Source organism: Lipophrys pholis (assembly GCF_963383615.2).
Source record: "Lipophrys pholis genome assembly, chromosome: 21".
Taxonomy (NCBI): Eukaryota; Metazoa; Chordata; class Actinopteri; order Blenniiformes; family Blenniidae; genus Lipophrys; species Lipophrys pholis.
This window is the reverse complement of record NC_137649.1, coordinates 12,662,171-12,687,897: the sequence shown is the minus strand read 5'-3', so window position 1 is coordinate 12,687,897 and position 25,727 is coordinate 12,662,171. Positions and strand designations below refer to the sequence as shown.

General features: G+C 39.9%; 2 protein-coding genes across 5 annotated transcripts; both read right to left on the bottom strand.

Annotated features, from left to right (window-relative positions):
- Positions 1-9,581: 9,581 nt before the first annotated feature.
- gtf2h5 (general transcription factor IIH, polypeptide 5) lies at positions 9,582-11,146 on the bottom strand. Of its 2 annotated transcripts, none has more exons than XM_080490138.1 (3): positions 11,096-11,146; positions 10,005-10,073; positions 9,582-9,876 (listed from the first exon to the last, which is right to left on the bottom strand). In XM_080490138.1, exons 2-3 carry the CDS (start codon positions 10,037-10,039, stop codon positions 9,696-9,698), a joined length of 216 nt encoding a protein of 71 aa, XP_080346264.1. In that variant the 5' UTR covers positions 10,040-10,073; positions 11,096-11,146; the 3' UTR covers positions 9,582-9,695. The 2 variants fall into 2 exon arrangements, with proteins under 2 accessions (XP_080346264.1, XP_080346265.1); XM_080490139.1 differs by lacking the exon at positions 11,096-11,146 and adding an exon at positions 10,663-10,764.
- A 775-nt stretch (positions 11,147-11,921) lies between these two features.
- Positions 11,922-20,152, bottom strand: serac1 (serine active site containing 1). Of its 3 annotated transcripts, none has more exons than XM_080490217.1 (17): positions 20,044-20,152; positions 18,743-18,904; positions 18,599-18,635; positions 18,366-18,508; positions 18,008-18,097; positions 17,336-17,467; positions 17,101-17,222; positions 16,872-17,000; positions 15,691-15,804; positions 14,987-15,149; positions 14,693-14,843; positions 14,437-14,578; positions 14,155-14,255; positions 13,503-13,600; positions 13,104-13,286; positions 12,867-13,010; positions 11,922-12,699 (listed from the first exon to the last, which is right to left on the bottom strand). In XM_080490217.1, exons 2-17 carry the CDS (start codon positions 18,834-18,836, stop codon positions 12,563-12,565), a joined length of 1,980 nt encoding a protein of 659 aa, XP_080346343.1. In that variant the 5' UTR covers positions 18,837-18,904; positions 20,044-20,152; the 3' UTR covers positions 11,922-12,562. The 3 variants fall into 3 exon arrangements, with proteins under 3 accessions (XP_080346343.1, XP_080346344.1, XP_080346345.1); XM_080490218.1 differs by having other exon boundaries at positions 20,025-20,149; XM_080490219.1 differs by lacking the exon at positions 18,599-18,635 and having other exon boundaries at positions 18,366-18,431.
- Between the last annotated feature and the right edge of the window lie 5,575 nt (positions 20,153-25,727).

Genomic DNA, 25,727 nt, shown 5'->3' with positions numbered 1-25,727 from the left:
GAGTTCCTGGCAAGGTGCTCAGAGCATGCGCCAACCAGCTCACCACCACCTTCACCAGGATCTTCAACCTCTCCCTGGCCCAGGCAGTCATCCCGTCCTGCCTCAAATCAGCCACAATAATCCTGATGCCGAAGAAGTCTCCTGTCACCACCCTGAATGACTACCGTCCGGTGGCCCTCACCCCGGTAATCATGAAGTGCTTCGAGAGGCTAGTTCTACACCACATTAAGGACCATCTCCCCAAAGATCTCGACCCCTACCAGTTCGCATACCGGGCGAACAGATCCACTGAAGATGCCATCGCTGCAGCTCTCCACCATGCTCTGCACCACCTGGAGCAACAGCAGAGCTACGTCAGGATGCTCTTTGTGGACTACAGTTCTGCCTTTAATACAATAATACCGGACATCCTCATCACAAAACTGGACACTCTTGGCCTCCCCCCCCCTCACTTGTGCTTGGATTAAGGACTTTCTGTCCAACCGGCCCAAGACAGTGAGACTTGGCCCCCACCTCTCCTCCACCCGCACGCTGAGTACCGGCTCCCCACAAGGCTGTGTGCTGAGCCCTCTCCTGTACTGCCTCTACACCTACGACTGCAGTCCGACCCACAACAACAACCTCATAGTGAAGTTCGCGGACGACACTACGGTGGTCGGACTCATCTCGAAGGGGGACGAGGCAGCCTACAGAGAGGAGGTCCGGAAGCTGGCAGACTGGTGCTCAGAGAACAACCTCGCTCTGAACACCAAGAAAACCAAAGAGATCATCGTCGACTTCAGGAAACACAGCACCGACCCAGCCCCCCTCTACATCAACGGCGAGTGTGTGGAGAGGGTCCACTCCTTCCGGTTTCTTGGCGTCCTCATCTCCAACAACATCGCCTGGACAGAGAACATCACTGCAATCACCAAGAAGGCTCAGCAGCGGCTGCACTTCCTGAGAGTCCTCAAGAAGTACAGCCTGGACTCCAACCTGCTGCTGACCTTCTACCGCTCATCTATCGAGAGCCTGCTGACATACTGTATTACAGTATGGTACGGCAGCTGCACCGTTGCAGACAGGGAGAGGCTCCAGAGAGTGGTTAAGGCAGCACAGAGGATAATCGGCTGCTCTCTCCCCTCCCTGATGGACATTTACACCTCCCGCTGCCTCAGCAGAGCTACGAACATCATCAAGGACAGCTCCCACCCTGGCTCTGACCTGTTTGACCTACTGCCCCCAGGAAGGCGCTACAGGGTCATGAGATCTAGAACGAACAGATTCAAAAACAGTTTTTTCCCCAGAGCCATAACCACTGTGAACTCTTGTATGCACTGACTTTACTTTACTTTACAGACTACCTCATAATGTGCAATATAATTTTTATAGTTTTTATTTATTTTCTGTAAATACACTCTGTACCGTTCACAGGACTGGACCGTGCACCTTACCCCCTACACCCCCCACCCTCCTTCTTGCACTATATTCTGCTCTTTTTTAACTGCTGCACTGTCACTGTACCTGTACAAGTGACAATAAAAGGCATTCTATTCTATTCTATTCTTGAAAGCTTTTCTTTCTTGTGGTCCCAGTCTATGTGATGGTATTGTCTATATTTTAGCAAGCACAGTCAGTACTGAAAATGATTATAATCTCAACATAAAGTATATTTTAATGAAACATTCTGGTGCAAAATACAATAAAATGTAAAAAAAAAAAAAACCCTGTATAAATCTTATATAAACACCTTACTTGGTGGGTTTGTGGGACCAGATAGAAGCCTACTGCAGGTCAGTTTTGGCCCACAGGCCTTATGTTAGCAGATGCTAAGAAAAAATGAGAGTAACATGGCACCTTGCATCAATGTCTTGAGATGATAAGAGAAAATGGGTTTTTTCTTGAACAAGTGATCAGGGGAGAGCGCGAACGCAGTCCCCCACTACCAGAAATTATGCAGTCGAGATTCCCACATTTGAGGAATTCGCAGGGGTCAGCACAGCCGGAGTGCAATGGCCGAGCCTCGCTCTGGGTGAACCACCTTCTTGATCATGGTATCTCCCCTGCCAGGTAAGTATGAGTTGTACACGCTCCACATACACACCCCTTTCACACACACATACACCTCACTTAGGGTCTCAATATTCACACCAAATCCAGTAAACCATCAGCTACATCAGGCTGCTTTATTCTAAATGCTTCACAAACACAACAAGCTGCTGAGTAAACATTAATAAGACATTTCTAACGTTTTTGTTGAACCACCATGCTCACATCTCCCATCATGCATTGCAGTGTGAGCATGTGAGCACTTCCCTCAATAATCTCTTTGTTTTCATTTTCCAGTAACATCAAAATGACTGTTAGTGAATCAGAATGTTCATGTCAACAAAATAAACACACTGATGTGAAAACCGTTTTGATCCACATCTTACATTTCAAGAAAATGTATAAAAACACTCACTTTCTGGTTCTTTGCCATGGACCGTCCTGCTGCTGCCACCTACTGCTCATGTGTGTGAACTGCATCCCCTGTGGCACAGCATGAACATGCAGGGTCACTTAATACACAATCTGCAGCATACACAAGACAAAACTGGCTCTAATGATGAGTGATAGATGTTTTAAGGTTTTCAAAATGACACATTTTTACGCTACATCATTTATTATATTTTAGGTTGAAGTAGTAACTTCCAACAATTTATACATTTATGTCTACAGAATAATACTCATCCTTCCAGCAACATGTAAAAATCTCATGAATCTCCAGTAAGGGATATTATTGTGCCAGTAGAAAGTGAATTTGACTTCTTGAAATCTGTTAGTTTGAATGTACAGCAAAAATATAATTGAGACTGTATTTCATTCGATCGAAAAATTCAGCTCCCGAATTCAATCTCACTTTTCAGTTTCACTTCTCTCCATTCAGATTCACTTTTTCGATAATATTTTTTGTGCCACACATCCGGGACCTGGTCTCAGACAAATTAATAAAAGTCAATTATTGGTTTTAACTAACCTGTTGTTTCTGTCATACATAATGGAACAGTACTGCTGATTAGAAAAACACAAACAAAATTTAAAATGTAAACAAATGTATTGTTTAAATATTTGCTGCAATTCTCAACATCAACAGGAACCAATAGCAGCCATACATTTTGGTTATTCATACCTTTTTGGAAAGTCTTTCTTTTTCTACATTTGCAGAGCCTGCTCCACAGCTGTAGAAGCTCTCTGACAAATAAAGTTACAAACCTAATCAGCAGAATGAAAAAAATCTATGTTCACTCAGAAGGATAAGGATAAAATTTCTTTGAACAAGTGATCTGGGGAGAGCGCGGACACGCTTTTTCTCTGCATTACTTGTAGATTATGTAAGATCAGCACTAAAATGAATCTGCTGAATAACACTCACTAGCTTTCTGCAAGATCTGTAAATGTTTGCAAGTAATACTTTTTCTTGAACAAGTGATCAGGGGAGAGCGCGAACGCAGTCCCCCACTACCAGAAATTATGCAGTCGAGATTCCCACATTTGGGGAATTCGCAGGGGTCAGCACAGCCGGAGTGCAATGGCCGAGCCTCGCTCTGGGTGAACCACCTTCTTGATCATGGTATCTCCCCTGCCAGGTAAGTATGAATTGTACACACTCCACACACACAACCCTTTCACACACACATACACCTCACTCATGGTCCCATCATTCACAGCAGCGAAAATAGAGTTAATTTCATACATTTCATTCTTGCCTGTAAACAGGAGTTTATTACAGCCTCATACCAAATCAACAATAATGATAATAATATTGAAGCAAACAGAGCTCTGGTATCGGAATAGTATCAGCATCGGCAGATATCCAAATTCAGGTATCGGGATCGGAAGTGGAAAAATGTGGATTGGTGCATCTGGGGAAAAACACGAGTCTATCTGGGATGAAATCGAATTGTTCCTGCAGAGGAAAGAACAACATTAAGGCCAAATGGGCTTCACTCACTTGCTGTATTTCTGTTATCAATTAATTTACTTTACATTTAAAAGTTCATGTGTTATTACTGAAATGGACAAAGTTAAGCCCAAAATTTCAGTTGTATTATCATTTATTCTTTATTCAATTGACTCATTTTCTTTCAGAAACAAAAGCCAATTATTTGATTTTAACTGGCCTGTCTTTTCTGTCACATTTAATAATAGTATTGTTGTTTGAAAATGTTTAAATCTTTAGTAAAATAGTCAATTTAAATAACAAATGATTAGCTGCAACCCTGTATTACAGTTTTAATTATTTGTGCTTTTTTGTGTTTGTGTTATTTTATGTTCTACGCTTTTGGTCTATTTCATATGTAAATATTCATAGAGGCCAGCTATCACTGCTCTTCCCTGCATTACTCACAAATCTAGAAGATTTAATACAATCAGCACAGAAATGGATCTAATGAGTAACAGACTATCTTTCTGCAGGATCTGGGACTGTTGGATCGTACCAAGTAATCAGGGGAGAGCGCGAACGCAGTCCCCCACTGCCAGAAATTATGCAGTCGAGATTCCCACATTTGAGGAATTCGCAGGGGTCAGCACAGCCGGAGTGCAATGGCCGAGCCTCACTCTGGGAGAACCACCTTTTTGATCGTGGTATCTCCCCTGCCAGGTAAGTATGAATTGTACACACTCCACACACACACCCCTTTCACACACACATACACCTCACTTAGGGTCTCAATATTCACATGGGAAAAAAACACTAGTCTATCTGGGATGAAATCGAATTGTTCCTGTAGAGGAAATAACAACATTAAGGCCAAATGGGCTTCACTCACTTGTTGTATTTGTTATGAATTCATTTACTTCACATTTAAAGGTTCATGTGTTATTACTGAAATGGACAAAGTTAAGCCCAAAACTTCATCAGTTGTATTATCAATTATCATTTATTCTTTATTCAACTGAGTCATTTTCTTCAGAAACAAAAGCCACTAATTAGATTTTAACTGGCCTGTCTTTTCTGTCACACATTGTGCAATAGTATTGTTAGAAAATGTTCAACTCAGGAACCACATGTGGAAGTACTTTCAGATTCGTCATGCTTTGAAAGGAGTGTTTAGTTCACAGTATCAGGCCCCACAGACTGCAGATCCAGTAAATGCAATTTTTAAGATATTTGGGGGGTGGGGCCTCGGTGAGAATAAAAACATGGCCTCTCTGAAATGGGTATGGGAAAAAGATTTAGGGATTTATTTTGATGACCAGGATTGGGCAAAATTATGTGCCAATGGTCGTACTTTAAATACTCAATTTCAGAAAGAATCAATAGCTGCAACCCTGTATTACCGTTTAACTTATTTGTGCTCTTCTGTATAGTTTGTCTTCCTTTATTTTATTCTACTCCTTTTTGGCCTATTACATGTATAATTAAATATTCATAGAGCCTCGTAAACTCTCAGTGCTTTTCTCTGCATCACGTGAAGTTTATATATGATGAGCACTAAAATGTATTTATCAACTAACACTATCGTTCTGCAAGATCATGTTTAGAATTAAGATATTTTTCTTGAACAAGTGATCAGGGGAGAGCGCGAACGCAGTCCCCCACTACCAGAAATTATGCAGTCGAGATTCCCACATTTGAGGAATTCGCAGGGGTCAGCACAGCCGGAGTGCAATGGCCGAGCCTCGCTCTGGGTGAACCACCTTCTTGATCATGGTATCTCCCCTGCCAGGTAAGTATGAATTGTACACGCGCCACACACACACCCCTTTCACACACACACTCGCCTCACTTATGGTCTCGATATTCACACCAAATCCAGTAAACCATCAGCTACATCAGGGTGCTTTATTCTAAATGCTTCACAAACACAACAAGCTGCTGAGTAAACATTAATAAGACATTTCTAACGTTTTTGTTGAACCACCATGCTCACATCTCCCATCATGCATTGCAGTGTGAGCACGTGATCATTTCCCTCAAAAGTCATTGTTTTCATTTTTCCCGTCCTGCTGCCGCCACCTACTGCTCATATGTGTGAACTGCACCCCCTGTGGCACAGCATGAACATGCAGGGTCACTTAACACACAATCTGCAGCATACATAAGACAAAGTTGGCTCTAATGATGAGCGATGTTTCAAGGTTTTCAGAACAACACATCTCGGCACTACATCATGTTCAATTAATTTTAATTTTAGTAACTTCCAACCATTTATACATACATCTCTGTCAGCAGAATAACATCCACCTTCCAGCAACAAGTACATTTCTGTATTTAAAACAAAGTCATCACAGAACACTTCTTTGTGACGAACTATATAGACTTGATTTTAAGAATCTTCAGCTCCTCTGTCGCGGCTTCATGAACCCTTCAGCAAATCACTTCTTAATAAACATTTTTCTTTCATTTTTGTTGTATTTGGGTTCTACACTGATTTTCAAAACTGGCCTCATCTCCAGGATAAAGACAGCTAAATAATGCAAAACAGCTAGAATAGATGGATTACTAAAATGCTGAGCAAGCTAAAATGGTTAAATTACCTGCAATTTTTTGGGACACAAAAAAAAAGGGCAAAAAAGAAAATAGTTTATTTGTAAAGAAAAGGGAAAAAATTTATTAAAAGTAAAAAGGAAGTGAAATAGAACAAAATCATTGAAAAAATAAATGCTCGTCAAGCTCAAACTGCTTTAACAATTGTTAGCACACATCGGCTCTAAACGGCGAAATGGTGAAAACCCATCCGGGTCTGCAGACGCGCAACGAAGCGCATGTTAAAGAAACACCGGGCACAGCGCCACCTGCTGGCCTTCAAAACCACTGCTTTACAAGCCAGCACGGGGATTTGGCAGCCAGGTTCAACTTGGCTGAGAGCCTGAGCTCAGGGCACAGAAACCCTCATTTACAGATAACAATCTACAGCCAACTATAAAGACGTCCGACCCGTAACTCATGACGTGCTTGTATATTCGGCACGTGTATACGTAGACATTTCAACTCTGAATATATTTGTACACGTTGACAACGTGTAAAAAATGTATACCGAGTAGCACGTTTGACACATTTCACTAATTACAAAGTTGACTTCGGACACAGATTGAGATACAGACCGATAACTCTCCATAAATATTAAGAATTTTTTTTTTCTACATTAACGCCTCTATGCGAGCTACTAAAAGTAGGTTAATACTCACGTTTTGTTACTGTTTTTTCCGCGGCTTCGCCGGACGGAAGCTCGGTTTCACTCGGCGCGCTGCAAAAAAAAGGATTTTCTCCAGTCAACCTCGTACAACTTCGGAAGAAAAACTAACATTTCGGCTCCTCGGGGGTTTACAAGCATAAAATCCAACATGTATTGCTCGGTTTCTCTAGAAAAATGTGCGTGTAAGGCTAGGGCAAAGGGTCCCGCGAGTTAACGCCTGTGAGTGGCGCGAGGTCCGTAAGGCGCGAGCTCGATTCTGATTGGTTGCTGAGGTAATTAGCCTTTTCATCACGAGTTGATCGCGTGAACTTGCGTTGTTAATTGTTTTGTATAAATTGTTCAATTAAGAAAAGGGATTACTTACGAAATAAACTACGTGAGTAGTTTTTATTGCGAATGGAGGGCATCAGGCACCTTTATCTCTTCTTTAAATTGAACAGAAATATGTTTTAGATGAAAGATTAATCGTTTTTTAAAATGAATTTATGCTGTACCTTTTTTAAATGCACCAATGATATTAAACACTTTTAATACACATATGGTATGTCGTAATACAAGTAAGCCATCAACAGTAAAAAAAAAAAAAAAAGTAATAAAATACGCATAAACATGAAGACAGAGACTCACTAGCACTGGATGTCCAGTTAAGTTCAGTCATATCAGTTTAATTGCAGCAAACATGTAGAAATGTATAACTTATCTACACACTTTAACAGAATACAGTATATATATGACACAAATAATGCAATGATGACTAATATACATGGAGTGAAGTAGGTAAGCTACCTTTAATAATGAATATTAATGTGTAAGTCAAACAGTGTAAAACAGCTGTGGTGGTGTAAACAAAACTAACAAAGTCATTATATCTTTACAACAACAGTCTACATTTCGGTGAACCGACACCAGTGTATTTGTGCACTGAGCCAAATAAGGTACACATTGATTTGCACATTATATGGCTTCATCACCCCAAGTAGAAGTCACATGCATTGAACTGGCAAGTAGTTTACAAAAATGTTAAAATCTTGACATTTCAGAAACTCATAACAGAGCCTATCTCCAACAACAGAGAGCATCTGCCTGAAAAGTGGTTGCAAGTGAACACCAGCACACCTGCTAATCTGAAAAGAAACTGCATCAGTTCAAACCTGCAACTACAGGATATGTTGAACTACAGTTACATATGCAGCAGGACTTATCCTCAAAGGTGCCAGACTTATGGTTCCTGAAAAACAAAGTGAATCCACAGATCTCATTCAGGTGCAGTCAAATGCAAAGAGAGAGTATCAGATGTCCCCTGCCAAATAACCAAATGTGTGAATCGCATCATTAAGACTTCTGGTAATTTTCCCTGATCACATGTTCAAAGAAATTTAATCAGCAAGAATGATTCCTATCATGTGAATTTAGATGGTAGCCTCCATCAATGCTTTAACACAGCTTGCACATGCACATATTTGAGCTCTATACTGAAATCTGGGTACACTAAAGCTTATTTTATTTAATCTCCATTCTACTTAAATATCAATCTCTAATCTACTTCAAGTTACTAAAGTGTACTCTGATAAAGTAATAGTTGTCAATTTTATTTATTTCTTCTTTTGAAAGTAAAACTGCAGGTGTGTGGTGAACTACAGGTTAGAGTTGTGAACTTGTGCCTGGATGTCCAAAATGCACCGGCTGCAAGTTTTACAGAGGGTTCATCAATAAGCTTATCTAACTGAAATCATCCATCTGATCTACAGATTGTACTTGTAGCCAGAAAGTACACCACTGCTTTATCATACAGATATGCTCATAACTTTATCATGTCAATGTTATTTAATCCTGTCCCAACTAACTTATTTATTTTTCTTAGGTAAGTTGTCTTGAGCTGAAAGCTCTTATTAGGGAGGCCTGGCCAAGACAGCAACTGGTCAAATGAAACTAATGTACAACATAACCTGAGCTAATTAAAATGGAACTAGTGAGTAATTGGGGTCTAATTTCAGTGGAATGGGCCTAAATACATGTCAGAAAATTACAATTTGAAATTATGCAAAGGATAAGGTAATTGCAGACTGCATGTACATATATGTGTCTGTTTTTTCTCTACAAAACAGGAAAAGATCAAAACCCATTAAACTAGTTCATAAACTAAATCAATGGCTATTTGTAAGATTCATTATTGAAGTTAACAAAAGAACAATTCAAAAGCGAGTGCACTGGATTGACTTGGGGCTTTTTGGTGCTTTGAAGTTATTAAATAAAATGTGATTTCGATGACATTTGTGGGGTCAGCACTTGTTGATAAGTACTTATACAACTGTTTACATCTTTGTATGTCATTGTGTTTCTTCTGACTAATGCAGCTTTGACTTATTTCCCAAAATAAAAAATCTAAATGTTAGAAAATCAAGCGAATCAAATCAGCAATTGAAATAAACCCAAAAATACTTTATTTACGATTGATTGCAGTCATAACACTTTTAAATGTGACAAACTAAAAGGTGTCCATGAGGGAAAGATTTTGTTGGACAAAGTCAAGTCTCATTTCTGGGTGATTGTAAATGAATTCTGGTCCATTAACTCTCCAACTCTCTCCTGGAGGGTCTGAACTACTTCTGCCAGGATGAAGACGTGCGTGTCATCCAGATCCTTCAGGATGAACTTCTTTCCCAAGGCCATTTTCTCATCCAGGTAAAGGAGGAACTGCTTCATGGCAGGATCACTGGTTCAAAAGTCAGAGGGAAAAACAAAAGACAACAAATATGTAATTTCATTCAAAAGGTATTGTTTATATAGTTTCAGGGTCTAGATTGTGTTGCAAATATCACTGATAATGTTTTTACTTATTACCATTCAACAAGGACGCCTTTATGTACGTTGACCATGCTGACAGGTGTGGAAGAATCGACTGTAGAGGAGCTGAAGAATAAATACACACAATAAAGACATGCAAGATAACTGAGGAAGGTCAGGCATCTGGAGTCTCATTTCAGTTCTCTGTAACTTTTCAGAGTTACAAGGTTTGTTTGGAGACTCTTTAAGAGTTACAGATGAGTCTGTGGCTCTTAAAAACAAAGAAATACATACGCATGTGCATTCTCACAGCGAGAAGGTTCTCATGTTTGGGCTCATGTGGAGTTCACATGTTTTCTCTGTGCACGTGTTGTTTCTGGAAATCCTTTTTTTTTTTTTTTTTTTATTAATTACTAATTCATTCCAGACATACACAAATATACACATACCCCTTCTAATTAATCTATGCATTCAATCGAATCTATATTTTATGAAAGCACATTTACAAAAACATAATCTTTATCCAAGTATACACACACCTATCCATACTTGTATACAGACACACACGTCTAATTCAGCATGTGTGAAAAGGGCTAGGAAGAAGTAAAACTAACTTATTTAGTCCTACCCATTCCAACCATATTCAATATTAAAATTATCCTTCTTGCTGTATCTCAAACACACACACACACACATTTTAGATTTACATTCATACCTTCACAGCCTTTCTTAAACGGTCTCATGCTTGGATATTGACTGAGGTGCACTTTCTCCTCATTGTTCTTCACTCATGATTCTGAAGTTTCCCCTGTAAACAAAACCTTCCTCTCCCTCAGTGAAAACCTTCTGAATGTTCTCTGATAGTTGTTTGTTGCTGGCTCGACACATTACATTACGGTAATATCATCAAACTCAAAAGTTAAGTATAATAGGTACAACAGCAGCTTAAAAAAAAAGCAGGACTATCTTCAAAAGTTAGCTTCAGAGTGCTAAGCGTTACATGAAAATAAACCACAGCAAAGAAATACGCAGAAATCAAGCGAACTGAAATGCAGAGCAAACCATGCCAACAATACCATTTTATAATACCCGATCATATATACGTCTTTTACTCGATAAAGGCTTTTATTGTGTTTTTTTTAACCCACCTGGTAGCTGTTGATGCTTCTTGTGCTACCTTGTAGCACTGTGGGGGGAAATACGGTGAGCGATAAGGGACACTTTTCCCTTTACATACACACTGCGCATGCGCAAACTCATCGAGTACCTTTATCCGTCATGTTGAAATTCATCATTGCACAAATAGTTTAAAATAGTAAAATGTATATATTTATTTACAACGTGGAACATTTTCATCCTTCCATTTATCTTTTAATCCGCTTAAATACAGGAAACAACCTGTAGAGGTCACCAGTCCATCACTGGACAAACAAACCACACCTCCATGTAATTTTGGGGTCAACAATTAACCTCATATGTATGTTTTTGGATTGTAGGAAACCTGGAGAAACCTACACTGAGAGAGAACGTACAATTAAAAGAAATACAATTCAACACGTCCAGATTATATTCTAACATGGAGCAAAAATACTAACCACTACATTGTGCAGTTACATATTTCCAGAACTTTATAAAAAAGAAAAAATAATTATATATATATATTCTTTTACACTATTTGTTTATGAAATACAATAATTTCTGCTTGTATTAGAACGATTCATTATGAATGTACAGCTAATAGTTGGATTGGGAAAGAAAAGGTCAATCATCAATTCATAGTATCTCCCAAAGTTGGAAATGAATAATTAATATGTGCCTAAAGGTGTCATCATCACCATGACTCAAAATGTATATTAAAAAATCATCACCAAAGCATGCTGTTTACATGTGAAAAAGAATTTTCACCATATGAGCATCTATTAAAGTAAAAAGAGGATATGAGTCATGCAGTGTGAAGAAAGTCAGACAAACACTTGAACATTACACATTTATTCAACTCATTGTCAACACTTGACATTGCTAATGGGATTGAGGTCTGCAATCAAATGGAAAGCTCAACGGCTTGATTCGTCACATAAAAATAAATAAGGCATCCTGAACTATTATGTTGTTCCAGTCCCATCTGAGGTAAGGCTTAGGAAGGAATACATTTTGGCACAAAGGATGACTGTTATACTGCGGCTAGAATAAAACGTCAAAACAAAAAATAATAAGTGCCACCACTGCGTGAGTGGGATAAAATGTAAGTGCATTTGGAGCTACATTAATAACCTTTATCTCGGTGTGATGTATCCAAATAGTAAGCTGGAAAAGTGATGGTAAAATAAGATCTCATAACTTTTCATCATCTGAAATGACCTGTAAACAATATATAGTTCTTCATTAAATAGGGGAAATATTTTCAAAACTTATGTGTCCTAATGGTGCTCGAGAAGAGCGTCTACATATATAAAGCACCCAGAGGTGTTTGTCAAATTAATTACTGTGTTCACAATTCTAATTTTAAAAATTAACCAGGAAAGCAATCACATTATCTTTTGGTCTGTGAAAGGGGTGAGAGTGCTTTCACACACATTTCAAGTATACAGTAGGGTGTGTGAGTGACTCTGTGTCAGTCAGTGGCTGATGTAGCTCTGCAGTGCTTCCAGGATGAACTGGAGGCTGCGTTTGTACAGAAAGGAGTCCTTCTTCTCTGGCTTGCAGATGTTGAGGTGATCGACGTCCACCTCGATAAGCTCACCGATGCCGGGATCTGAAACCAAGCCAGAGGAAGGTCAAAGCAAGTGTGAGAGAAACCACAGTAAAACACAGGGCACATTGCACAGTGCCGTCTTTCATATCTAAGCACACATTAAGACAGTAAAAAAGTAGGAATCACAAGCTACGTGCCACATGTAATTTCTCACTGATGTGACTTACTTGCAGACTGTGCTGGCACCACCACTATCTTGATCATGGGACCAATGTTAGTGGGCAGTGTCTCTGCAAAGCTTAGCACTTTGATTTCTTTCTCTTTGGCGATATTCAGGAAATTCTCATTAAGGTTGAGCAGAGCTGGCGAGTCTGAAACACACAGATGTTTCCTCATTAATTCAATATTGATGGATTTCTGCAGGATCCAAAATGTCCTTGAGCCTCAGAGTTCAGAGACTTTACCTTTACACAGTTCTCTGACTTCTATCGAGGGAAAGAGAAGATATCTGACGTTGACAGAGTACTCCGCCATGAAGGTGCCGTGGTGGGGAACACTGTAAAATAAAATGCCCTTGGTGTTTTTTAACAAACCATCCATATCCGGGTCCCCTGAGGCGTCAAGCAGCATTTTCTTCACAAGCAGTCCTACGAGAGAAATGAAAAGGAAAAAGGGGTACGGATATTCAGCGAGGTCATTTCTTTATACCTAAATCACAGATGTGAGTGAAAAGTATAAAATCAGTAATAATAAAAACAATATGATTCAGATGTCTTGGAGACATTGAAGAAATGAAGGATTGTGGTCCTCCAAAGTGACCCGAGTCTCGAGACATGCTTGAGGAGAAGCAGTGGACAGAATACCTCCCATGCTGTGGGCCACCCAGACCACCGGTCTCTCTCCAACTCCTGCCTGCTTTAATTTCTTCAGCAGCTCTTGACTTCTGGACGCCAAAGACTTCCTGATAAGACACAAAATTTACACATCTGTTCATGCGGTCATCAGGAATTTAAAAACAGAAATTGTCACTAACATTTGGTATCGTACATGGTTTGATGTGCGTCAAGACGCAAACTTATATAGATTAGTTGTATTAGAAATAACGGTTTTCAGCTATTTTATTATAGCTTGTCACTCATCACAATTACGGTTTAAAAACAAGCAGAGATCAGATAAATTGAGCTTTGCAGCTTTATACTAGACATTACATGTAGCTCCCAGACTTCTGTAGTGCAATTGTCCCATTACAGATCAGATTCACCAGCATGTCACTTATTTCTAATTTGAGTTTCTCAGTAATGTAATGAAACAAAAAAGGGAACTGTGATGTTGCCAGATACTGAAATCTGACATGTTGGAGGGAAACGAGCAGAAGAACTCACCTATTGCACACTTTCTACACTTCTACAGCTAGAAAATTCATTAAATTCTGCCAATCTAGTAGTCAAGGGGTTGAGAGAGAAAACGTTTCCCATAAAATTTGAAATTAATATATGAAGAAATACAATGTGTAACCTTTGATTCTCAGCCGGACATTTGGCCATCCAGTCACTGAGATGACTGTCGTACTCCACAGACAGTATTCTCAAATTTGGACAATCAGCGGCGAGCCACGACTGCAGATAAACACAAAAACATGAGAACACACAAGAAATGACTGAGTCTTCTCTGCAGCCTGGCGGATCAGCATGTACAAGGATGTTGTGTCACTTTAAAGTGGAAAACAATTTTAAAAAATACCTGCCAGACACAATACTGTACTCCACATTATTAAAAGGAAGTTGGAATATCAGTCACCTTTGGCCAGCACTCTGTGTAATCGTCTTTGCTTTCTGCCTCCTTCTCCTCATCTAAAGTGGGGCGGTCCTTCTGCCTCCACGTCTTAAAAGCTGCGCCAAGAATCCCGTGGATGAAAAGCACATCTGCTTTGATCGGCTGGCTGAAAGTGAACACATTGGCAAAGATATACGTTGGGCTGTTTATTGAGGAACATGAAACTCGTCTGTTATCAAAAAGCAAACAACATAACGGCGGGATTGAAAAGTTCTCCTACTTGCCACGGGTTTGTGGGTGGAGGATGTAAACACCGTCTTGGTATTTCTCCTCCAAGGTCTCTCTGTCCAGGTTGGCCAGTGCACGAGCAGCATGAGACGCGTGCATGACGTGTGGAGACTGCATCATTTCAGCCAGGACAGACAACCAGCCTGAGGGTGGAGGAGGAAAAAAAAAAAAAAAAAAGACACCCGATCACTTCTATTGTTTTGTTTGAGTTTGACCAAGTATCAATAGTGCACAGCTTGCCATAACCTAAACTCTCAGTGTGAACTTGGATTAGTTACAAACTCACCAGACTGGGTTATTGCCTGGTGAACGCTCTCATTTAGCGCCAAGTTTCCAATGATTCGAACGATGTTTCTCTGAATCTTTAGGGAGTCTCTTCGGAGCTGATAAACTCTCTGCAGGAGTTGCAGACCTCCATTTGAGACAATGTAGTCACAGTGACTCTGTACCTGAAGATAACATACATTTGATTTAGTAAAGGACAACGATGCAGCCACTCTGCGGAGAGCATTTTTACCACATTAAGATGGCAGCCATCATTCATTGATGAAATTACAGATAGGCTTGCAGGCCTTACTGTGTGGAGTTTGCATGTTCTGCCTGTGTCTGTGTGGGCTTTCTCAGACCTGTGTCCAGGCTGTACTCTGCCTTCAGCTGGGATTGACACCCTAGTACTCTTAAGTTGAATGGAGCCGTATATAGAAGATAAGAAGATGGATGAATATAATAGATAACTCTGTACATACAGACATTGAGCCCAAGTAGATTGAAGCAAAATAAAAAAAATACTCTCTTACTTCAAAGGACGTAGATTTGACATTACAGTACATACAGTTAAATATTTTAGGTAGAGGAACAAAATGTGCTCTTGTATGCATCACTACAATTACATTTCTACAGATTAGAACTACTTTATTAAACCCAGAGGGAACTTCTTGAAAGGAAATCAGGCAACTTGGACATGTTTGGATGCTGAATGTCAATCGTTACCTTGGAGTGCTGTACCAGCGCCTGTAGACAGAAGGACTCCACCTTCTCAGAAGGAACAGAGGTGAGGCTCTGGGCATAAGGCAGCCCATTGCCACCAAAACACCACAGACCACCCTGCAACAAGGAGGACAGCACATGTTTATGACAGGATAGAAATATTTTAATGTTGGGAACTGTGAAGTCATCATTTCTTCAGCTTTTTTGTGTTCCTGGTTGTCATCATCCTGAAAACTGTATTTATGAGCCCATGCAGCAACTCTCTGCTGCGTCTCTGTGTTTTTCACTGTGATGGACTGGTGACGTGTCCAGGATGTGTCCTGCCTTCAACCAATATTAGCTGGGATCAGCTCCAGCACCAAACAACCTTAAATTACATAAAACAATATGGGGGGGGGGGGAAAAATCTCTCCAACCTTGTCTCTACTGTCTGAACGCAAGCATTTGTGTGAACTTGTCTATACTTCATTAAAGCATAATGTCACCAGGCCTCATTTCAAACGATATCAGGATGACACCGTTTACAGAAAGTATCCATTGCAGATGTCCATAGTAGAAATGTCATCATATGGTCAACAAGTATATAACATATCGCCACAACAGTTTACATCAATCCAAACAGCACATTCAAATTTGTGCGATTTACTTAATTTCATCCTGTGAGATCTGTATGCAGAAATAATATCACGTGAAAGTATAAAGAAATTTAATTTGGCAGAATTTGAATGAAAGAAAACATCATGAACAGGCTTTTTGATTTTTCCCCATTAGTCTCAAAACATTCCAAAAAATATATATTTTTGTTACAAAAATATGAAATAATTAAACAGTTCTGTACTTATCATGATGCATTCGCTGAACAACATTCCCGGAAAACACTGCACTTCACGGCTGGATTGAAAATATATGATTGCCCAAAGGCTGAGTTTCCCTTAAGAAATTATGAACTTCTGTTGGTTGGTCTGACGGGATATTAAACAGAATATTTATGCAAAGTCCAAAGGTGAGAATCTAATTGGAAAACTGTAAAAGCCAGTTTGACTAACACAATCATTTATTTGAGTATTCAGTGTAGAGTTGCAGTTATAAGATACAAACAAGTTTTGCTGCCCTTCATGTCCTCTCATTCAGCCACGGACGTTATGTGGGAAACCAATATGTGTGGAACCATTTTTCGTTATTACCCTTTGTGCTGCCAAGGACTGGCTGCTCTCTCTGAGGGCCAGAGACGTGAAGTACTGAACACACTTGTCCACTTCAGATTGAGGCAGGGACGCCAATAGCTGCCTGAGTCCATCCTCAGCTGATAAACCCTGAAAGGTGTGAAAAATTTGTAGTTTACTACAGTGAGTTGAAGATGCAGGCGGCAGATTTCCGATTTCCTTTGGAGTCATCTCTCACACACATACGTACATCTTGTAGATCAGGCAGTGCAGGCGGCCGACGGAAGAAGCGCAGGTCTACTTGAGGAGTCCGAGCCAGACCCACTGCTGTCCTCTGGTCTATGACCTGGGCTGCAGTCTGGTACTGGTAGTCTGCATTGAAAACAACATTGGTGGTGTAATTATAGTCACATTTACGTTTGAGGTGCCAAGTTAAGTGGAATTTTTTTTACTTGGGGTTTTTTTTTTGGGTGTGTGTGCTTTACCGTGCCAGTGGTGATTGTCAGCAAGCTCCTGCACAGCCTGTAATCTGATGGCTTTATTAGCCGACTGCGTCTTCTTGAGCAGGACCCATAACGCAACCTCGTGAGGGTCTGCATCCCCGTGGCTAAAGTGCTCTGGAATACGATTACAAATATTACAAAAAAAAAAAACAAGTGACTGAATGTTCACATGAGATGTACCACTGTTATGGCTAGTCTGGACTACATCTACCTGGCGAGCTACCAGAATCTACAACGCCATCTTTTATTTCTTTAATAACTGCTCGGGTCAACAAACCTTGTGGTTGAAGGCCTTGACTCGTCAGTTTGGATGCTTTTAATTTGTAAAAAGTCATTTGTTAAAAGCGTTGTATGACTATAATTCAGTGTGTCACTCTAAAATAAACCTGGATTTAACCACTCAACGCAGAGACAACATGAGGATGGTTTTATGATGTGGTTTCAAGGGTTGAACAAACGCTGATTCAAAAAGAAGGTGTTTGAGTTTGGTTCTCTCGGCATTCACCTTTGCATTTTTATTCTTTCCCTTTTGTTTGGCCCAATAGATGTAAGCACATAAAACAGATGTAATGATTAATCTCTTTTTGAAAGCAATGCATCTATGAGACATAAAGAAATAAATGATCAACCGACTCGCTGCAAAAGTTTTCCTACCATCTAGCGACTGCAGAAAAAGCCGAGAAGATATTTCCAGGAAGCGTCTTGCTGCTTTATGAAGCTCCTTCCTTGTTTTGTGTGTGAGCCCTGGAACAGTAGAAAACATTTTGTGTCGATATACTCACCAAACTTCTACAATCAAGATCACAGAAAATGTTAATTACTTTGCTGCTGGTTGAAATTTTCAGAACAAGTTAACTGAAAATGTAGGCAGTCGAGTGGATAGTTAAAGATGAGACGAAATGACAATGAAGTGCTAAAAACACTGACAAGGCAGGATACCGAACACTAAACTTTAGATTCCAAGATCTCAAAATGATCGGGCCCTGAATTCCCTATGAATGATTTTTATTACCTGCACCGAGAGTCTCTTTTTCATCTGAGGGCGTGGCTTTCAGATAGATGTAGGACTTGTATTTCTCTTGAAGAATTGCACTGGTGTCAATAGTCACAGCCTTATCCAAAGCCACTAACTCATAAGAAATGAAAACACAGCCCCTGCAGGAATGAACATGGTGTCATTACTCTTCATACAAAAATTGGTGACTCGCTTTCAGAGTGTGGGATGAAAATGTACATGTGACGTACCCAAAGACAATAGCACCAGTCACCTTAGCAACTTTCCCTAAGTTTCGCAAAGAGAATACATGTTTAATGTTTTAAGCGTTCATCAAAAAACAAAAAAAGACAAATGTTTATATTCAGAGTAAATTGGTTGATAATATTGCTCACTTAAATCTTTCCACTGGAGTGCTTTCTTCACACCAGGTTGCCCAGCTGTACTCAGTCTCCGACAGCGGATCAGACGCAGTGCTGCAGCAGACATCCTTCATCTGTTTGCTCTCTCAGTCAGTCAATCAGACCACCGGAGATATCAGTGTCTGCAACCCAGTCCTGCAGCACACCAGAAACATGACAGAGTTAGACATGTGGACAATTACATGCCTGATTATAATACAATGTTAAGCACGGTTGTTGTCAAGATCGTTCTCGTGGGAGTGAAATAATCCAAGTTGATTTTTAAAAAAATTATTTATTGTTTGTTTGGGAGAGTGCCCAAAATACTGAGTTATCCCAAAGCCACTAATTTTCATCTAGTCACTCGTCTATTCTTAAAGTTGGTAACATGAAACAAAAGTGGAGTCATATACAAAAATACACAACCACAATAAATAAAAATGAATACCAAGGCTAAATCACCTTGTCAAAAATAAAAAAAGCGAGTACATTACTGTTTATTTTTTTTTCTGCACCACTTAGAATCACTGATTAGGGCACAAGCTGAATAAGTCAAATCAGATGAGTGAAGTAATGTACATACATCTCTATAATCGTACATAAGACTTAACAGCTTGAAGGACTAAACAAGATTAATCTCCTGTTTATGTTTGTATGGTGGGAGGCAGCCTGAAGGATGAAGAGTCATTCAACTGATTCACCAGCTTGTCATCTAGCGATCGTTATAGCATACTGAGATGGAAGCTAATTTAGTATGAACACGTTGTTGGAGCTGCCACCTCTACTGTCATTCAATTCAGGCCTATACCCCAACTCCGTCTAAAAATAAATAACACGAAGTATATCAAATTTTACAAACAGATGGAGGTAAAATGTAAACACTTAGACTGTAAAAACCGGTGGTTCGGATCAACTGGTTTCCCTGTCAACTGGTGGCCCACTTCCGTACGTGGCGTACATTGTTGTTGCAAGTAACAGCAGATGTTAAAACCCCGACAGATCATCCGAGCTGTCCCGACGAACGCCGTTTAACCGGATTTATAATCAAGTCCCGAAGACTCGTACCTTTTATTAGTCTTAACATCTGCTGTTATGAGCAGCAGCGAAATGCACTACAGGAAGTTGGCCATAGGTTAACATGGAAACCAGTGACCTCGAAACACCAAACGAAGCTACATAAACAGTTAGCTTCCGGCTAACTACTCAGCGCTTAGTGACGGCAGTAAACCCAGGTAAATGACAACGTTTACATATAGTATTGGTATATCATTATTACCATTTAACAGAGAAGTTACCTTATTTCAATAAAAACTAGTTTTAAAAGATGTACGGTGACGTCCTCCACGAACCGGTGCTCATGAACAAAACACAAGCACGTCTCACATTAAACACGTCATCGACAGCGACAACTCCAACATAAAGTGTGTGTGTGTGTGTGTGTGTGTGTGTGTGTGTGTGTGTGTGTGTGTGTGTGTGTGTGAGTTAAGTTAAATACTTTATTTCAGTTTTTTAAAGCGCAAAACGGTGTAAAATTGTTCATAAACACTACTAAGAGATACTACAATCTGTTCCGATTGTAAATGTTTTCCTTTAAATAAAACATGTCTACAATTGACATTGTACATGTGTAGTGTAAGATCAGTAGAATTAAAAAAAATGCAGATATGTTCTCCCCTTTTCTCTTGTATGTTTTGAGTTACGCAGGACAAAGCCAATATTGATGTTGTGAATGATAAATATATGTTATATCTTTGTTTTGTTGACCTTTCTTTTAATGTATTTCTTGACATGGGACGTTCTGACATGTTGCATTATATTCATATGGGATTCCGTGGCGTTTGTATATGTAAATACTTGGTGTGTTAAAATTTTATTTCAGGTCTTGTGACACCACTGAATGCCAAAGTAAAGTGGGTGCACAACTTTTTAGACACAACATTATGACAACCATATAAGCGCTGATCCAGTGAAAAAGTTGTGCACTGGAAATAGCCAATCAAAAGAATTAATAAATTTTAAAAAAAGTCACTTAAGGGAATTGACCCTGAGTCTGCTGTTTCGCAAAGATTTCTACCACTAGACCACCAGCAAAGTTACTTAACCATCAGATACTTAAATTGTTTTAACACTGTGGCACTCAATTTATGACCAATTACATTATTCTTCCACTAAAGTTAAGGTTTTAGTCCCACGAGGCATCGAAATCACGTGATACGAATTAACGCTACCACAGCATGCGGATATGCACTTACACTTTACTGCATGCAATACACACTGCATGGTGAGAGAGGGGCGAACCCCACTTGTGCGCCATCAGTGTAAATCAGGAGAAAATACAGCCTGAAGTAGCAAGATCAGAACAATAACCAGGGAGTAGAGTCCTCACACACTAATTATGTCCAATTTAGGAGGACGTTTTAATTCACAGATAAAAAAAAATTAATTGTGGATAATGTTAAAGAATGACTAACATACTTTGCATGCAGTCCTTCCTGATGACATCAGGTGGGGCTTTGTCCCACCTGCCCCTAATGACCAGTCCCCCGATCGGATTTAATGTTTTCCCTCTGTGGTATTTCAAAATAAGGTGAATATGGTCAATGCTGCACTCCTTGCACTGACTAACCCCAAGAACCCAGAGTGCGATCCTGCCTCCAGCTCTTATATGTGTGAATGCATGTGTGTGTGAATTTTCATTTATTTTGGAGACACCTGATGCTTCCTTTCACTTTACTCGGGTATATTTAAAAAAAAGATGTTTTCTGAGTTTGACTATTAATAGCAGAAACAAGATATTAAACGTTTTGTGTTATCAAGTAGAGCATATAATTATATATTTTTTTCATATATATAATTTTCTTTGGCAATTTGCCTTGATTTAACAATAGCTGAATTGGATGCTGCACTTACTGCAAAGTTACAGTTCTGAATCCAAAGACACATACACAGTGTAAGTGTTTCAAACTTTTTTTGGTACATTGTGCCTGAATGACACTCCACTAAAGGCCCGCACACACGGCAGGATAATCGGGCCAGCCAGGTCCGCCAACTGTCTGTTAGTGTGTGGCGAGCTCCGTAGTTCACGCCACACACTATCAGGTCAGAAGAGGAAGATCTTGTGCGATCTGTCTTTTGTGATCATCAAGTGTCTTGATCTGTGAAGATTTTGAAAAAAAAAAAAAACACTATAGTGTGTGCCAGGCTTAACACTGCTGCATTTGTCCTGCAGGGATTTCTAATTTGACACCTCCCAAGCCACAGCCTTACATCTCAGCCTTGCCCCTTTATACACACACACAGACTAATCTAGACACAAGCCACACCTGTGGGTCTGCAGATCCCCTCCTCCCACAGAACAATGAAGCGCTGACATGGAAACTTTCAAAGCACCTCATATTTTTAGAGACCCGACATTATCACCGAGCAGGCAGTACTTGGTGGTGTCTGCTCTACGCAGGTCTCAGCACTCAGTAAAGCACGACCTGTCATTTATGCAAAGCTCAGTGATACTGAAGGAAGCTGCTTAGGGGTTGATCGGTGAGGCATTGCCTTGTATAGTAATGCAAAACCCCTTTCATTGCTTTTAGTTAACTAATTATATATTGGGGTGTATGCATGGCACAACAATCTATAGCTGACTATAACTTCTGTGTAATAAATAGTAACTAATATGATATTAGTAAAGTTTTAGTAAAACAGCCTGTGATGATTATTTAAAAATGTTTTTGGAAGTTGAGCTTTCTATTGCAAGGATTCATTCATTCATTCATTCATTCATTCATTCATTCATTCATTCATTCGTTCATTGAAATGTGCAGTGATCTAAAAGGCTAATTATGACAACTGAAAAGTCAATTGAAAATGACAGAAAACTTTACTTCTTTGAAACTGAAATTGGTAATTGATCATTTTGTTTTGATCGCAGTTTGGGTTTTCTGTCAGCATCTTTTCTCTAAAATAGCTGGCACATGTATCAACTGACCTACTATCTCACAGATACACACCAATACATCCTTTCTTTTGTATACATTAGAACTTTGACTTTGTCCTGAAGAAAAATGTTGGTTGATTGGTTGCTTCAGATAATGAAATATTGTGGAAAGGGGCTGTTTTGCATCTTTTTGTAAAGATGTACAGGTTATTGTTGTCTACAGATGTACGTGTCTTGATTGGCAACCAAACTAACACACAGTTTGTCAAAAGTCTGTTGAGCTGTCAGCTGTTTGCAACAGGCATGTGGCACATTACAGCAATGATCCACGGTGCCAAGAGTAACACTGCAGGGGACAATACTGATCCTTGTCAGCAGCTGCTTCCAAAATATACACCACTACAAAACTATGGTGTCAGTAATACTCTGCGACGATGGAAATATTGTGTGAAATATGTTAATCAGACAAACACAATTTGTTTTCCGCATGCATGGATTAAAATATATGTTTTGAGTCATCACTTTCCTTGACGTGTGATGATCTGATAATCCATCGCATGCTTCCAACGTAATGAACTTGTCCTCAGCAGATACAGTGTTTTAATCTTCTATTGATCTTTTGCAGGAATTTTTTTTTTTACTATTTATTTGTTTTGGCTTTATTCAAGAAGACTGCCACACCACATGGGAGCTTTGTTTAAAATCTACTATTTAGTTCAGTTCAGTTCAGTTTCATTCATACAGCTCCAATAGCAAAGTGCCCTACTCATGACACTAACAAGGAAGAGTCTCACATGAGCAAGCATAGGCAATAGTGGATAGGAAAAACTTTGTTGTAAGAATTCTCAGCAGAGCCAAATGCAGAAGTGGTGGATTTCTGTTGCAATGGTTGGGGTTTGGGGATAGTGAGAGTTCATTCATACTACAAAAGTAAGTATAGTATATCATTAGATGGTGAACAACCTCCTGTCTACACGAGACAGACTCTTCTGAAGCAGCTGTTTCTAACAGCCGCTCAAGAGTTTGTTTGATTAAGGTGGTGGTGGTGGTAAAGTGTGTGTGTGTGTGTGTGTGTGTGTGTGTGTGTGTGTGTGTGTGTGTGTGTGTGTGTGTGTGAATGATTGGAGGTGGGGGCTGTGGCGTGGGGGGGGGGGGGGGGGGGATGCAGTGGGGGCAGCTGTCAGGACAGGACAGACAAACCCTGTGCTTTCTACATTTCCATATAAGGACGAGTGTCCCTCAAAACCATGACCCATTCAAGACCAATCTGCTTTATCCTGCTAAAGACCCGGTGATACAGACAGACTCTGCCAAAAAGTGCTCCTCTGACTGGAGTGCTGCTGTTGACAAAACACAGCAGCGGCTTCATCCAAAAGCGAACGTGATGCTTCTGCCTCACACTTGCTGCTTAAAGATATGACACTCCTTTGCTCAACACTTTGGACTGCTTTAAGCACACATATGGAGCTTGTGAGTTAACACTGGTTTGCGAGGTATATAATGTTATCAGCTCCCTCATGAGATTCTTATCAAAGTATGTGTGCTCGTTCGCAGCAGGCAGTAGCAGTTTGTTTGTTTTTCTCTTTTGCCAGATAATTAATGACATCATATGTGATTGATCTATTTCTTCTCATCTGGACAGCTGTTAGTGGTGGAAAGTTGTCAGTTAAATGCATTGTACTCTATTAAAACACAATTTTAGGATGCTATGAACACTTACATTGGATTACAATGGTCTGTGAATGTGTGTGTGAATGGGTGAATGTGATGAGCTATGTAAAGTGCTGAGGCCATTTATTTATTTGATTTCATGTTGTATTTTGCCTACTTATGAGTATGAAGAATATCTAATGCATATTTTGCTATATTACATTTTCTGATGTATTTATCACTTCTCATTTCCTACAAGTCAAATGACGAGTTTATAAATACATATTGCGCATTATTACAGATTAAAGGCACATATTGATGCAGTTAAATAAAGTTTAAAGGGATTACTGATATAATCATAATACAAAAAGTCTGAAATATCAATGATATTACAATACTAAACACATGAACAATTACATTTTATTTAAGACAACATATAACTTCATTTTCACTTGAATAGTTTGCAGAATGTGCAAAACTTTAACCTGAAAGTATCATATTTTACAGTGTCTGTTGTTTTGAAATAATTCACTGCAGATTGTTTACATAGAAACTGTTTCTTTGGCATATTTGATCTTAATTTTCCAGTTCAATGAACAAACTGTACAACCAATCATCTAATCCTAACTAAATGTAAAACATGTTATTATGGAATAATACAACATAAAAAAAGAAATAGATAAGTGGGTTAGTCTCTCTGAGGTACATTACAGCACATGTCTACAAATGGAATATTTCAGCGTGTTGATGGTATGCTGGAGAGTGTTTACGTTTTTATTGGACGCTCAGAGGCCTGATAGCTCTCCAAGGACCCGGACGTAAGCATGAGCACTATGACGAATAAGGAGCCTGAGCTCCTGTCGATCCCCCCACAGTTAGTGGCGACACGCAGCCGCTGGCACCTGCTGCACTATATTTCCCTAAAAGGAAACACTAGAGCCAATCAGAACTGAGAACCGCTGGCCCCTGCTACAGGCCCGTCCCGGGATCAGCCTCCTGCTGGAGTTCTGAGCTTTGTGGCCTCAGCTTCCCTCCTACTTCCCTTTCAACGTTGCCTCTCAGCTGTCTGGCATTTTTTTCGGGGGGGGGGTGGGGGGGCCCTCTCCTTCTGTACACATGCCACAACACTGGCACAGGAAGTGCTGCCTCGCAGACGGCTCCTTAACCAGGTTGCTCGGGCAAGATACATTACCATCACACCCAGCCATCACCCACATCCCATCCCCAGCACCCTGATTGAGCCTAGTCATATTAGCACATCCTTAAAGGCCTAAAGGGCAGCTCCATGGAGTATTAGTGAGAAAGATGTGACTCTGTATGGAGCTGAAATCTGCTTGTGTTACTGTGAATATGAGAGCGGCTTCTGACCGTCATGAAATCACAGTTGCTTTAATTTAC

Bases quoted from the DNA above. Each gene is read 5' to 3' on its own strand.
- gtf2h5 (XM_080490138.1), bottom strand. From the start codon at position 10,039: ATGGTCAACGTACATAAAGGCGTCCTTGTTGAATG. The intron at 9,877-10,004 runs GTAATAAGTAAA...CTTTTGAACCAG, and splicing joins AAAGGCGTCCTTGTTGAATG to TGATCCTGCCATGAAGCAGT.
- serac1 (XM_080490217.1), bottom strand. From the start codon at position 18,836: ATGTCTGCTGCAGCACTGCGTCTGATCCGCTGTCGGAGACTGAGTACA. The intron at 17,468-18,007 runs GTAGGAAAACTT...ATCGTATTCCAG, and splicing joins TTTTCTGCAGTCGCTAGATG to AGCACTTTAGCCACGGGGAT. The intron at 15,805-16,871 runs GTAATAACGAAA...TCCTTGTTGCAG, and splicing joins AGTCCTTGGCAGCACAAAGG to GGTGGTCTGTGGTGTTTTGG.